A 13,606-nucleotide genomic window follows, 5' to 3' on the forward strand; every position below is an offset into this window, starting at 1 on the left:
TTTTTTTTTTTTTTTTAAAGATTTTATTTATTTATTTGACAGAGAGAGAGAGAGAACAAGTAGGCAGAGAGGCAGGCAGAGGCAGAGGGAGAAGCAGGCTCCCCGCCGAGCAGGGAGCCCGATGTGGGGCTCGATGCCAGGACCCTGGGACCATGACCTGAGCCGAAGGCAGCGGCTTAACCGACTGAGCCACCCAGGTGCCCCTGCAAGAGACTTTTAAGGCCCTGAGGACAGAGTCTGGATCTCTGGCTTGCGGGATGGAGCCCATACGGGTTCGGTGTTCTGCTCTGCCTGAGTTTCATCTTGAATGCCTCAATACCCAGTGGAGGCTTTTTGATGTGAGCATTTTAAGGGACTCAAAGAGTTTTGTTGAGCAGATTGTCCTTTCTGGTCCAGGATAGAGTTTTACTGGCCATCAGTTCCTTAGCAAATCAGATTTTTTTTTGTTTTAAATAGCTTTTAATCCGAGAGAAATGCGTATGGACAAACGGCCTCGGAATTCATAAAATCAGGATTTTTTTTGATGTTTTAGTCTTTTTTTTTTTTTCCCTGAGAGAAATCTGTCTGTGATATGCAGTGTCTAAGCAGTTGCCAAGAGGTAAAAGCTTTCTTGAGTGCTCAGGGAGATTAGGAGCCCTAATCCCTCTGAAGTCCTGAAGAGGTATCCTGGCTACTTAGGAAGCCCTTGTCTGGGGCCTTATATGATATAGACATAGGAGCTAGCCTCCTGGCTTCTAACAAGTCTTTGTGAGGATGTGCCTTTGGAAAGCCTTAGAATTTCCAGAAAAATAAGTGTTACAGACCTTATGGAAATTTTATGTCAAATGGACAGGGGGATACTGATCCCATAAAGTCACACCGCTTAGAATTCTTACAAAACAGCAGTCCATCACTGTGGACACTATGAAGAATCCACGGCATTTAGTATAGGAGCACCAAAATTGTGCCTTCCTTTATTTATTTTTTATTTCTGTAACTAAGCAGTAGGCAAAGTAAGCATTCTGTGCCTTCTTTTTGTTTCTTTGCATTTGGAAACCAAGCAGGTACTGGAAAACAGAGAGTTCTTCACTTCATTGCTAGTTTCCTCTCACTTTCTTGCCACAGTGCAGGAAACCACCCAAGGAAGGCTTAGCAGCAGGCTGAGCCTGCCAGATTACATCTTTATTTTAATTTGGCAATAAACTAGTGTACAAACTGTGCTATAAAACATTGCCTCCAACAGCATCTCTCAGTCTGCCTTAAACACCTCACTAAACATGATGTGTTGGGAAACATTTGAAATGAGAGAAAACAAAACACAGATGTGACTGAAAGAAAAAAAAAGGGAGAAAATTGTAAGAATATGCATATACCTCAGTTTTGCAGCCCACCGTGATACTGGGCTCATGGCCTCTCCATCGGGGGTCGCGCTGCCGGAGCGATTTATAAAGGGGAGGGTCTGCAGTGTTGTCAAAGGGACATGAACACTGCTGAGCAGCTCGGGGAGGAGAGGCCCCCTCGCTCTGCTTATCCAGGCTGGCAAAGCTCTGCCAGGGGGCCCGCTGCCCCTGACCCCTTTCCCCCGGTCCTGTGCGGTGTACTTCCTCTCGCCACGCGTGTGCATGTCCAAGTCCACGGTGGCTGTGAATGCAGTTCCCACTCCCACAAGCAAGAAATCGAACTGAACAAAGCGGCTGGGTCTGAGCTGTGGGAAAGTGGAGAGCAGGTGTTTGTGTAGACATTCAGAAGGGTGGGGGTGGGGAGGTGTCGGGAAGCGCCGGCCTGTGTTCTTGCAACCGAGGATGGCTTGCCCAGTGTCACCAGACCTTCGTAGTTTTTCAAGAGAAGTAATCCTGCTTTGTGTGAAATGTGATATTTTCTTATTTTTAAGTATTTATAACTAACTCAGAAATTTAAAACAGAAAGCTGCGCAGGGCAAAGAAACCTCATCTGCTGCCTTGCATTGGTCCCCAGTCATTTTTCTGTCCCTTCTGTCTTTCCCATTGTCTTTGTTTTTCTCCTGTTCATGGATCTCCCGATCAGTTTTATTTTAGGAGATGTTAAGTTGTTTTGTGAAATAAAAAAAAAAAAAAATGCATCCAAATTGGGTGATCAGTTCTGTGGAGGGAAGACAAAACCTTTTTTTTTTTTTTAAAGGTTTTATTTATTTATTTGACAGAGAGAGAGAGAGGGAACACAAGCAGGGGGAACAGCAGAGGGAGAGGGAGAAGCAGGCTTCCTGCAGAGCAAGGAGCCCGATGCGGGGCTTGGTCCCAGGACCCCGGGATCATGGCCTGAGCCGAAGGCAGACGCTTAACCGACTGAGCCACCCAGGCGCCCCAAGACAAAACCTTTAAGACAGTTCCATGGGCCACTCTGCGCTTCGTGGTGGTCCTGGGATAGTCACCAGTTTATATTGTTTCATTTATTTTGGAGCTCTGTGATTTGGCAGTACAGTACTATCATGTGGGGACCTGCTTGATTCCTCTGTATTCCAAACCACAGTTTATGAAAGAAATAAGAAATCCTAAGGCTTGCATGTTAGCCTCACCTTCAGTATTTTGGCATTTATGTATATGTGTAAGATACACATAAAACCAAACCATTGCTTTAAAGGGGGAGAACATGTTTTGATAAGGAGTCTCTCTTTACGAATAGTTGAAACTCTGGGGCGCCTGGGTGGCTCGGTCGGTTAAGCGTCTGCCTTCAGCTCAGGTCATGATCCCGGGGTCCTGGGATCCAGTACCACATCGGGCTCCCTGCTGAGCAGGGAGTCTGCTTCTCCCTCTCCCTCTGCCCCTCCCTCCTGCTTGTGCTCTCTCTCTCTCAAATAAATAAATAAAATCTTAAAAAAAAATAGTTGAAACTCTGAATATTCACGGCCAGCATTCTCTGTATGAGTGACGACTGACTGAGTTAAAATGATATACTGATAGAAAAGGAAAGTTACACTGCCAGTGTGTTTGATAGCATACCATAGAATTTTAGTCACTTGCATACAAGTAAATTAAAAAAAATACTTTTAGTTTCATATCCATTCTTAGGAACAACAACAACAACAACAACAACAACGTCTTTTCATTCCTTTATAATCATTCATACTTCTCCTAACTGGGGCCTAACGGGAGGCCATTGCTGATCATGGAGACTTTGGATGCTGGAATTCCCTGTGAAATTTTGACTGCTTGAAGGAGGAATAAATGTCAGCATTTTCCAAAACTCAGTCATCCTGGTTTCTCACCAGTGGTAGACAGTAGAGAAGCCAGGTGAGAGCATGATCTCTCTACTGCGTCAGGTCCTGCCAGTGGCAGGGGGACCTCCGACAGGTCATTGAACTTTATTGGTTCTCCAACAAGACTGTGTGAGGATGCTGACATAACATACGTGGGACAGTTAACACAGAGCCTGGTATGGAGCAAGCATCGTGGAGATGCCAGCCAATGCCTTCTGCACAGGCCTGAGAGATAGCTGACCTGGTGTGGCGTAGCTGGATTTAGACACAAGGCTGTCTTAGCGGCGGTGTCTTCCCAGTACCTGAAGTCAGAGACACTTCAGTCAATGTCGAATGCCCTCTTAGCGTTCAGTCACTAAAAGGTACCATGGAACCAGAATGAATGGAGCAAGGAAAAACCAATACACAGTACTCAGAAAATATTGATTATAATAACAGTAAACCATTAAATGTTAAAGCATTTGTCTTCACAGTAACTCTATTTGTTTTTTAATAGACCCAGCAGCCCCTTAATGTCAAAAGGGCAAAATTGAAATAAAAGATAAATAGATCCTTGAAATTCAGCCCCCTGCGGATATTCAAATAATTTCTGCACAAGCACAAACACTTAGGAAACTGATATCTACCTAATACCATCATGTTTCCCCAAGGCACTGCATTAAGTAAAAAAAACACTCAGTTATTTATAAGGAATATGTTGAGCATTATATTCCATGCTGATTTGGTAGGAATTCCATGTGCTTGAAATTTTCCAATGTCAGAGCTGATTTCTAATCTCATGAATATGTAAATAACTTGTGTCCAAGTACAAAACTGGCAATTAGAGTGGAAACCAGGGAGCTTGCTAAATGTCATCCCAATGTTTGTTTATAAAACAAATTCTCAAGCTGAAATGCCATCATATGTAAACAAGAGAGGCCCCCGTTCACCTTAGATACCTTGTTTAACCAGGTTGTATCATTATTTTTCACTTGCATCCTGGGACACTTTGCTCTACCTGTTCCTAACCATTTGAGAGGAATGGGCTGGAAGAATAAGGAAAAATGGACATTTTAAAAGGAGTCAATGGGATTAAGGTTTGGACAGGCACAATTATGCTATTTGGTAGCTCTTTAAGCTTTGAAATAGAGTTACATTTTCGCTTGCACGACTCCTTAGCCAGCCCTTTTGATCTGTTCTGTCCACTAGCACTTGTCTGAATGCATTATGATACATCCTTAATCCAGGCACCAGTCTGGGAAAGTTTGAAGGACATTCGATCTCATAAGAGAACATGTCTCTTTCCTTAAAAAGCTCGTGGGATACCTGGAAAGACCTGCCTCTAAGGGGAGCCCTTTAGAAATCTAGTAATGCTAGGGTTTTCCGCTTTCTTCCGTGACAAGAGTGGTTGCAAGCAATGATGTTGCCAAGAAGGGGAGTGATTATGGGAGGAGGAAGGCTTGGCCTTGTGAGTAGACACATTTTGTGAATTTATGACTCGATGGTTTTCATATTTAAAAAATAAAAATGTTACCTTGTTTAATCTCCTACCAGGATGTTGTAAGTATAAATTATAAATGGTACAGTCATTGCCTCAAGGGACAGAGACCAAGATCACATAGCTGGCAAGAAGAAGAAAAACCAGAAATCACGTGCCCTCCTAAAATTGCCAGGTTCCTTTACTGAGGTATAGTCTTAATATAACGTATTATCAGATGAAGAGGCACCAATGTAGACCTTTAAGGCTCTCACTCTCCTGACTTGCTTAACTCCAATGCCTGCCTGGAAGATCCAATTACAAACATGATGAGAAAATGTCTCAGAAAAGCAAGACATGAGATTCAAAGCCAAACAGCATTAGTTGCTCTAGGAAAGACCATGATAATAAAATACTCAGCTTCAAAGGTTGGGAACTGGGAGCCTTGTCTAGGACCCTTCCTTGCTTCCAGAACGTCTGGAAGAAAAAGGCAGTCTCATCTGCTTCTCCCTGTCATTATTCCCTTCCTTGGGATCTGAGGACAGTCAGTGAAGGCTGATGGCAATAATCTGTAGCAGAAATGAGCGAGCGAGAGAGAGGAAAGAGAGAACTAGCACTGACCATTCGCTCTGGAGCAAGCATTCTGCAAGGCATTTCACATCGATTGCTCAACTTCATTCTTAGAGCAAACATTAGAGGTGTTATTATGCCCATTTAGTATTTGGGGAATCTGGGACTCTAAGGAATTAAGAAAATTTCCTAAGGTGGCCTATCAGGCGATTGCTAGAGCCATATTATAGCCTATGTTTGAATGTCTTCCCACTTTATCCTCCCTGCACAATAGATCCCCAAACCAAAAACCAAAAAACCATTTACCTACCTAGAAAAACCAGTGTGATTTTTAAATTTTCTTTAATTGTCATTGTTTTTTCTAATTTTCTGTAACGATCTCTTCCCTGTCCCACCTACCATGACAACTGTTCCCTTTGACAGATGCTGGGGCACCCATTTCGGGAGCTCATTTCACAGCAGGGCGAGGACTGTTGTTTGAAGATTATAAGGGAGAGGAAGCGAGGGGTGGTGGGGTAGGGGGGGACCTGTGAGCCGGAGGGAAAGCACCCCTGGCTGGCTCCTAGGCACCCCGTGCCCCTTGTGAAAGAGTGGAGTCTGCGTGTAAAATTGCCCCCCGCCCAGGAGAAGTGACGGGGGCATTCAGAAGTAACCCACTTCTGGTCAGATGTTTTTCTTTTTCTTTTTTTTTTTTTCTTCTTAAATTTTGTTTTGTTTGCTTATATTTTTTAATGGTGTCCTTCCCCTTCCCTCCTGCTCATACCCAGGGGCCCTGGCTAATCGGGGCACTCGCCTCTCCCCTGCCCAGGTGCTGCGCCTTCCAGCTGGGCTGTCCCTCCTCCCTTCCGTCTTCACAGTCCTGAGGCATCCATCTTTTGGAGGCATGGTTCCAGTTACATTCCAATTGTGTTTCACAACTGCTGTGCTCTCTCATCTGTGCATTTAAATAATGGTAGGATCCTATGGCTATTGAGGCATTTGTAACATAGATCCAATTTCAGCTTCCAGTTATTTTATTTATCTTGTATTTAGTTCTCCATCTCTATTAGGTAGATAATCTTTAAGGCCAAGATTCCATCTTATAAATTTTTTTTTTTTTTTTTTTTTTGGTATACCTCCAGATCTGGGTGCACGGGAAGTGTCCACAAATGCAAGGGGCCCTCGGTCACCCATTGACCCTTCCTTCCCAGACAGCCTCACTTCCATTTGTCTAATCCCCCAAGCCTGCCTCAAAGTGCCAAACCCAGCTGAGGGGCATGTGACAGACTTCAGTGACAGCTGGGGAATGGCCAGTGACAGATTTGTTAAATCCAGCCACAGCAGAGATGGATGGAGCCAGTGATGTGTCATCATTCCTGCTCACTGTTCATCAGCAAAGGCCGAATACCCAGCCTCGATGCTCTTGTCCTTTGACTTTGTTGACATTTGGATCCAGTCTCTCTATTAGCTCCCCATGAGTTACGGTAGGATGGCATCTGTCCAGCCTGCAGCCAGGTTCTGTTTATAATCTCTGCTCCCCCTTCACTTCTCTGCATGCAGGCCAGTCAAGCTGAGTCTCTTGCAGTTCCCAAAAGAAGAACAAAAACACCACCCTAAGCTTTGCTGCTCTGTTTATTTGCTCAGACTGACCCAATCATTCTGGAACACCTTTTCTCTACATAGTTATAGTAAGGAATGTTTACTGTACTCCAGGCCCACTTTGAAAGCTCTGACAGATGCCCACCTTTTCCTCTCCTACATAGGCCACCATAGTACTCTGAACAAAGTGTTACACATTATTATTCTAGATTGTCTGGATACTCCCTGATAAGCTAGCCTTTTCTTTAAGGAATTTTCATCTGTTGGGGATGGGAGAGCTCGTCTGTGATGGCCATCATGGTTCTCTCACCTTCTGTCCCTGTACCCACCGGCCAGGAAGAAGACGCATGCTAGCACTTAGTGAAGTTTTATCAAATTATTTTAGGTACCACAGGATGTTTTTTTCCCGTAGAGTGAGTTCAGGCCTTCTCCTGTGGCTCAGAACCAGAGCATCAGAGCATACTTCTGAAGACCATGGATTTCTGTGGATGGGTTCTCTTCCTGCTGAAGCTGGTGGAGGAAAGAGCTTGATATTTGCTATGCCTTAGGCCTGGTGTTAGGAAATCATTTGAAGTCCTTAAGGTACCATCTCTTTCTTCCTAAAAGGAATTCAGTAACAGCAGTGAGAACTGGAGAATCATGAGGTAGATGAGTGCTTTGTACCCAGGCCATCCCCGGGGCAGTGTTAGGATGAGGCAAGTGGAATACACCTGGCAGGGTTTTCCGTCAGCCTTCTCAAGAAGTGCCATTTGCAGGCCTCCTGCCTCTAAAATGTTAAGGGCAGAGAAGCAAAAGGGAGTGAGCAGGCAGCCTTGAAAAGAGCCCACCGCAGGAAGTGTTCTGCCAACATGGAAGCCTCTTAAGGAGTCTGTGTGAGGGAGACCCGGCATCTACCTCCTGACCGGGAAAGTCTCCATGAGGAGCTTTGTGGGGAAAGCATTCAGTCCCATCAACCAAAGATTTAAAACATGTTATCACTCCTCCCTTTTACCAAATTGTGTTCTTGTACCAGTTTCCTAGCCACAGAAGAAAATCCCTAATGTGTACCTGTCTGACTTGAAAAGAGGGGCTACGTCGATCTGGTTTAGAAATATTGAGAAGACTCTCCAGGGACAGTGATGAGTGCACACTTTTGCATCAGCACAAGGAAGTTGAATTTCTCTCCAAAGAAAGATGCTACTCTGCTGGGGCTTCAACCACCACGTGGGTGCTAAGAAGATGGAAAATGAACGTTGGCCACAGCTGCTCTCATACCCCCCTTCTCTCACCCCATTTTAGTCTGCTCTAGATCAGGAATGCTGAGCTATGCCAGGGAATCTCACTGTTTCCCAGTCCCCCTCCCCCCCAGCTATTTGTCTGCCCCTGGCATCCCTTCTTATCCTCCCTCCAAGCCTGTGCCCCTAATCCAGCTTGCAGCTCTGCAGCCTCCTGAGGATGGTGCCAGAGATGGCTGAGCAACTGGTTAAAAGCTCCTCACAAAACTAACCCTCACCATTGCATCCTTTGCAATTAACTATATTTTTATCTGTACTCTTCTTACAGCAGACAAAGGCAGATGGCAAGAAAACAAGCCAATGTGAGGGATGTCTAAAAGAGAAAAAAAAAAAAAAACATAAGTAAAGAAAGAAAGAGGGAAGGAAGGAGGGAGGGAGGAGGAGGAGGAGAGCGACCATCAGGAGAGGAGCATGGCAGGAGGGGAAGTATTGACAGCCCTGGACCAGCATAATGACAGAGTGGAGGGTCAGGCCCTGAGGCTGACAGTAGATCTTGAGCACAGACGAGCACTGGGTTTGTGCTCATTAAGTTCTTTTTACTGAGGCAGGAAGCGGTCTTGGATAGTTTAGGATGATTTGAGACAGGAAGGACTTTCCTACTTGCATTCTTAGTCAACCAGAATCTTTTCCCTGTTCTCTTTCTAAAATTTCTACTCCTGCAAAAAATTTCCCCAGTACTTTGTACCAGAGTTAGCACAACCAAAACAAAACCAAAACCCCTCCAAGAATGGTGTTTTGGGGTTTATGACAGAGGTTAGCAGATGAATGTTGCCCTCCTAAAGCTAATTCATATATTCTGTCTTCCTTTCCCTGATACCTCTCTCTCTCTCTCTTTCTCACTCACTCACTCACTCTCTCTCTTTCTTCAGCATTGCTGGAGAAAGGTGCTCTGCTTTCTCTGATGTGACAGATAGTACTGATAGTTCTGTGTTCTGACAGTCAAAAGAAACCTTAGAGCCAGAGACAGACTGATAAGGAAATAAATCTTATTTAGGTGCTGCCAACACTATGAATTTTATTAAAAGCAGGAAAAACCTTCTACTGGCAGCTGAGACAGTGTCATTTGGTAAGAGGCTTTGATCCTTTTCTCTTCTTTGTAGAAGAGAACTTGGCTGTTAGACTCTGCAGGTTTAATTAACACATTAACCTGAGTGGCTGTGAGCTGTTGTTGTCTCCTTTAGGTATGACACCAGGCTGGACAATAGGGGGAAAATATTTGAAATAGTAGGTGGAGTATACAGAGCAGCTTTGGCTAAGGGTAAATATGCAAGACCCTGCTTCCAAATCTTTGGAAGCTTCAAATATACTGATATTTATAGTTCTGGTTTGTTCATTTGTTTGTTTTTTAGGTATAGGCCTCTACTATGGCTCCATGGAAATAAAATATATTCTTTGTCCACCCACTGGAAAACCTGGGTACTTTACTAGATAGATTCATCACTAGGGAATTTGCAGGGTGCGAAATTGACACTTCTTTCCCCCTTGCCAATCTACTATGTGCTAGACATTTTCTAGAAGGAAAGGATTCCCGACACCTGTAAACTTTGTGGTTTCATTGAAGGGGCAGGGAGTGGTCTCAGATATTTTAGAGTGACTTTAGAAAGGAAGGAATTTCTGCCTTGCATTCATAGATGGCTCTCTTGGAAGGTTCCTAAGAAAATTAAATATAAATATGTGGCCTGTAGCTTGATACGATCTGTTGAACCATGGAAATGAGGCCACAGGGAAGTTTAGTGTGTAGGAGAAGGTTCATAGAAAAGGCATATTTTGGTCTGGGCCTAAAAAGAAGACTGGCAGTGAGGTAGGCAAGTCTTAAAGTCACCTCACCCAGAATGGGGAGCATCAGTGAAGACACACCAAAGGAAGCCTGCTCAGATGTGAGTGAGAAAGTGAGAAGGTGCATCCGTCAGCACCAAAGTGTTCTTTTCGAGAGAGAAAATGGAAAAGAATGTCACTGAGCTGAATAAGAGAGCCTTGGTTTATTGGATTGTCTGGTATCCCTACTGCTTGAGGGGCCTCTGGATGCTCACAGATAACAAAGCAGCCCCTTGAAGAGGATAAAAACAAATATCATGGGACATACCTGACTGGTCCACAGATTCTGCATCCAAGCCTAGGGGGATCAATTAAAAAAGACACACACACACACATACACATACATGCTGGCACCCAGTAATTCCTCACAAAGATAAATTCTGTGTGGGGGCAGGGATGGCAATCCTTGGTGTCACCGTATGAGCCCTCAGAGTTAATATTTGATTTTCAAGATCTACGTGAGTCCAGCCTCATGTGCAGAATTGTTATTATTTCAAGCCATCCTGATTCTGTTACATTTGCATAAGTCTTTGTATATAAATATAGATGTTAACATACATTTATATATAGACACAGGTACACACAACGGTGTGAACTCTATTCTCTTCATTTTTTTCTTTTTTTATTTAAATTCAATTAGCCAACATACAGTACATTATTCGTTTCAGATGTAGAGTTCAGTAATTCATCGTTGTGTATAACACCCAGTGCTCATCACATCACGTGCTCTTCTTAATGCCCATCACCCAGTACCCCATCCCCCCACTTACCTCCCCTCCAGCAACCCTCAGTTCCTTTCCTATGGTTAAGAGTCTCTCATGGTTTTTCGCCCTCTCTGATGACTTTCCATTCAATTCTCTTTAAACTCATGGGAAGAAGTGCAGCTGTGGGCTTAAAAAAGATAGAGCAAGGGGAGCGGGAGAAGCAGATCCTCCCAAACCCAGGTGCTTGTTGTTATTCTACAAGTCTGTGTATTCAGATGCCAAGTGTTTGGGACATGCTGGTGAACCAGAAGTAGGACGTGCATACTCTGGCCACTTGGGTTTGGAATTAAGAGGGAACGCGTTGTCCCCATCCTCTGTTATTTCTGTGAGGGCAACTGCCTCCCCATCTCCCCTTAGCACTCTTAAGAGGAATCAAGCATAAAATGTACCCAGGCATAATGGGGCGGAAAAAAAATAGTAAGACTTGAAAGAAAAAGCCACAGATTCTCCTTGACTGGATGCCCAGATACTGTGTAGTTTGAGCCAATTGAGCTGCCTGCTTAGTAATCACATATTTCAGCTTCTTTTTTGGGGGGCTCTAGAATGTGTTTTGATCCAATGGACACAATATCGTAGGAAGCTCTTCCAAGGGTTGGTAAATAGTCACTTGAGCTGACCTGTTCCTGGACTTGCCCAGTGCATCTGCAACCGGGGTGAATCACTTGGTGAGTCATTTGACCCTTCACTGAATGCTGGAGCTGGAGACAGGACAAGGCTGGGCAATCATGGTACTCAGGATGGTATGGCTCATTATCCATTCACTGTGGGATTTGGCGAATGCAGTGGTGGAAGATTGGAGTGTCAGTAGGTTACAGACCAGGCACATAGTAGAAAGGAAATACTCCAAATGATATTTATCAAATCAGTAGCCAGTAGTCCATGGGAACCAGAATGCCTGGAGCAACAGGGATCTCCAGGCTGCCATCAGAGGACACTTCCATGGAGCTGTAAAGATTATTGGAGAAGAGCAGAGGTGTGGAGTGAGCCGAGATACAAAGCAGGAAGTAAGAGAAGAATCATGTTTGGAGAGGAGGGAGCATGTGGAGCGTTAGACCCTGTCTCATGAGCACTGCTTCTTTGCAGTTGCCCTCGGAGAGTACTGAAGCAGTGTAGCATGTGGACTTGAACTCTTTCCAGCTGTAGAGCCATCTGTAAAATAACTTCAGGTACCATCACAGCGATGGCATGTGGATTAAATGAAATAATGCATGGGAAGCACTTGGATCACAGTGAAAGTGTAGTCCGTGTGGGCTGCCCGAATAGCCTGAAACTTCTCTGGCTGTTGTCGAAAAGACCAGCCACAGGGTCAGTTCCAGTCTCCCGAACTTGCCATTCAAAGCCGTCTTCCAAGCTGCCCTCAACATTCACATCTACACTTATTTAGATAAGCCAGGCTTATTTGTATACTGTCCCTGTGTACCCCACCACTCTGACCCACGTTGCTCCTCGTGTCACGCCTGTCCCATTTCTGTCAGTTTGAACGCTGCCATTCATTTGGACCTCAGCGGAATCTGCACACATCTGTGAAGCATCCCTAACTGACTTCTGAGTCTCCTTCCTTGGCATTCCTCGGTCACTGGTGGCCTCATTGCCTTAGTGCATTTCTCGTGATTTTAGTCAGGTTATACTATCTGCTCTTCAAGAGCCAGATCTCAGATTTTGCACTTCTCTGTATTCCACACAGTGACCTGCACAGGCTAGGTCAAATGGCACTGCTGACTCTCACCAGGTAGAACGGGGTATGAATCCCAGCTCTTTCTCATGTTTGGAGGGCATGTGATTTCCAACAAATCACATAATCTTCCTGAACTTCAGCTTTCTCAGTTGTAAGGTGGAGATATTAAGGTCCACCTTGCAGAATGCATATGAGGAGGAGAGATGATATGTGGATCATTCACCTGGCATATGGCAGGTGCTCAGTAAACGGTAGGTACTACTACTGTTGTTGTGATTGTTATTAATACTGAGCCAGTGAACTAATATGTGTATATTTAATGTACCCTGGGGTCAAGGTGCTAAATAATTTCTCTTCTCTACAGTTATACAGCTCTGCTGAATTTGGGAGAAGGTGGCAGCTTATCCAGGAAGGGGTCGTACCAAACAGGTTCTACTGGTAAGTCTCATTTTATCTTGTAGCCCGTTAAGGGATCACCTAGTAAATGAGCATTGGAATCTTTTTCTCACCCAGATCTCTCACGTGAGGTCTGTCCTTTTCAAGATATGCCCACATCCCCGTAGGGCAGGATGTGATACTGGAACAGTCAGCATTTCAAGGGAATGTTAAAACTGTACCACCAATTACTCAATGAGCTCCAAAGAGATCATTGAGATTAGTGAACAGCAAGGGCTTCGTAACTGCCGTTTTGTTATATTTCGATGGGGCTTGTGAAGTAGACACTTAAAAACATTTTAATACTGGCTTTTGTTACTAAAAGCATTATACACACATATGTTACATGTTAAAATAAGGGTTTTCAGTGTAAATAAGTAGATCTTATTAGCCTAAAAGTAGGTCTTCCTTCCATTCCTGACTTCACATCTCCTTGATCTCCTCATTGTATGGGGCACAACCAGCATTCTTAGTTTCTTATTTCTCCTTCCATAAATATTCTGTGAGTTACCAAACATACATATATATATATCTTATATATATGTGTGTGTGTATATATATATATATATCTCCTTAGCTTGGCCTGCTGTAACACAACACCATAGAGTTGGTAGCTTAAACAACACATTTATTTCTCATGGTTCTTGAGGCCAGGAAGTCCAAGGTCAAGGGGCTGGCAGATTCAGTTCCTGGTGAAGACCAGGATATTTGAGAGGATATTGCAAGATATTTCAGAGGATGGTTCAGGATATTGCAGAGGGTTGCCTTCTTGCTGTGTCACACACAGGGGAGAACAACAGAGGAACAGCAAAAGAAAGAAGGAAGCAA

The 13,606-nt window shown here is 44.2% G+C and overlaps 1 protein-coding gene across 1 annotated transcript in view; it reads left to right on the forward strand.

The window, feature by feature from the left end:
- Positions 1 to 13,017, forward strand: part of LOC145722009 (VPS10 domain-containing receptor SorCS1-like) — a 65,480-nt gene extending 52,463 nt beyond the window's left edge. Inside the window, exon 4 of the mRNA XM_081823070.1 lies at positions 12,708 to 13,017. Coding sequence (XP_081679196.1) covers positions 12,708 to 12,785 — 78 coding nt within the window. The 3' untranslated portion in view covers positions 12,786 to 13,017. The remainder of the gene's footprint in view (positions 1 to 12,707) is intronic.
- The last annotated feature ends 589 nt before the right edge of the window (positions 13,018 to 13,606 follow it).

Source organism: Leptonychotes weddellii, chromosome 6 (genome assembly GCF_054177405.1).
Source record: "Leptonychotes weddellii isolate Sample4059 chromosome 6, ASM5417740v2, whole genome shotgun sequence".
NCBI classification, from domain to species: Eukaryota; Metazoa; Chordata; class Mammalia; order Carnivora; family Phocidae; genus Leptonychotes; species Leptonychotes weddellii.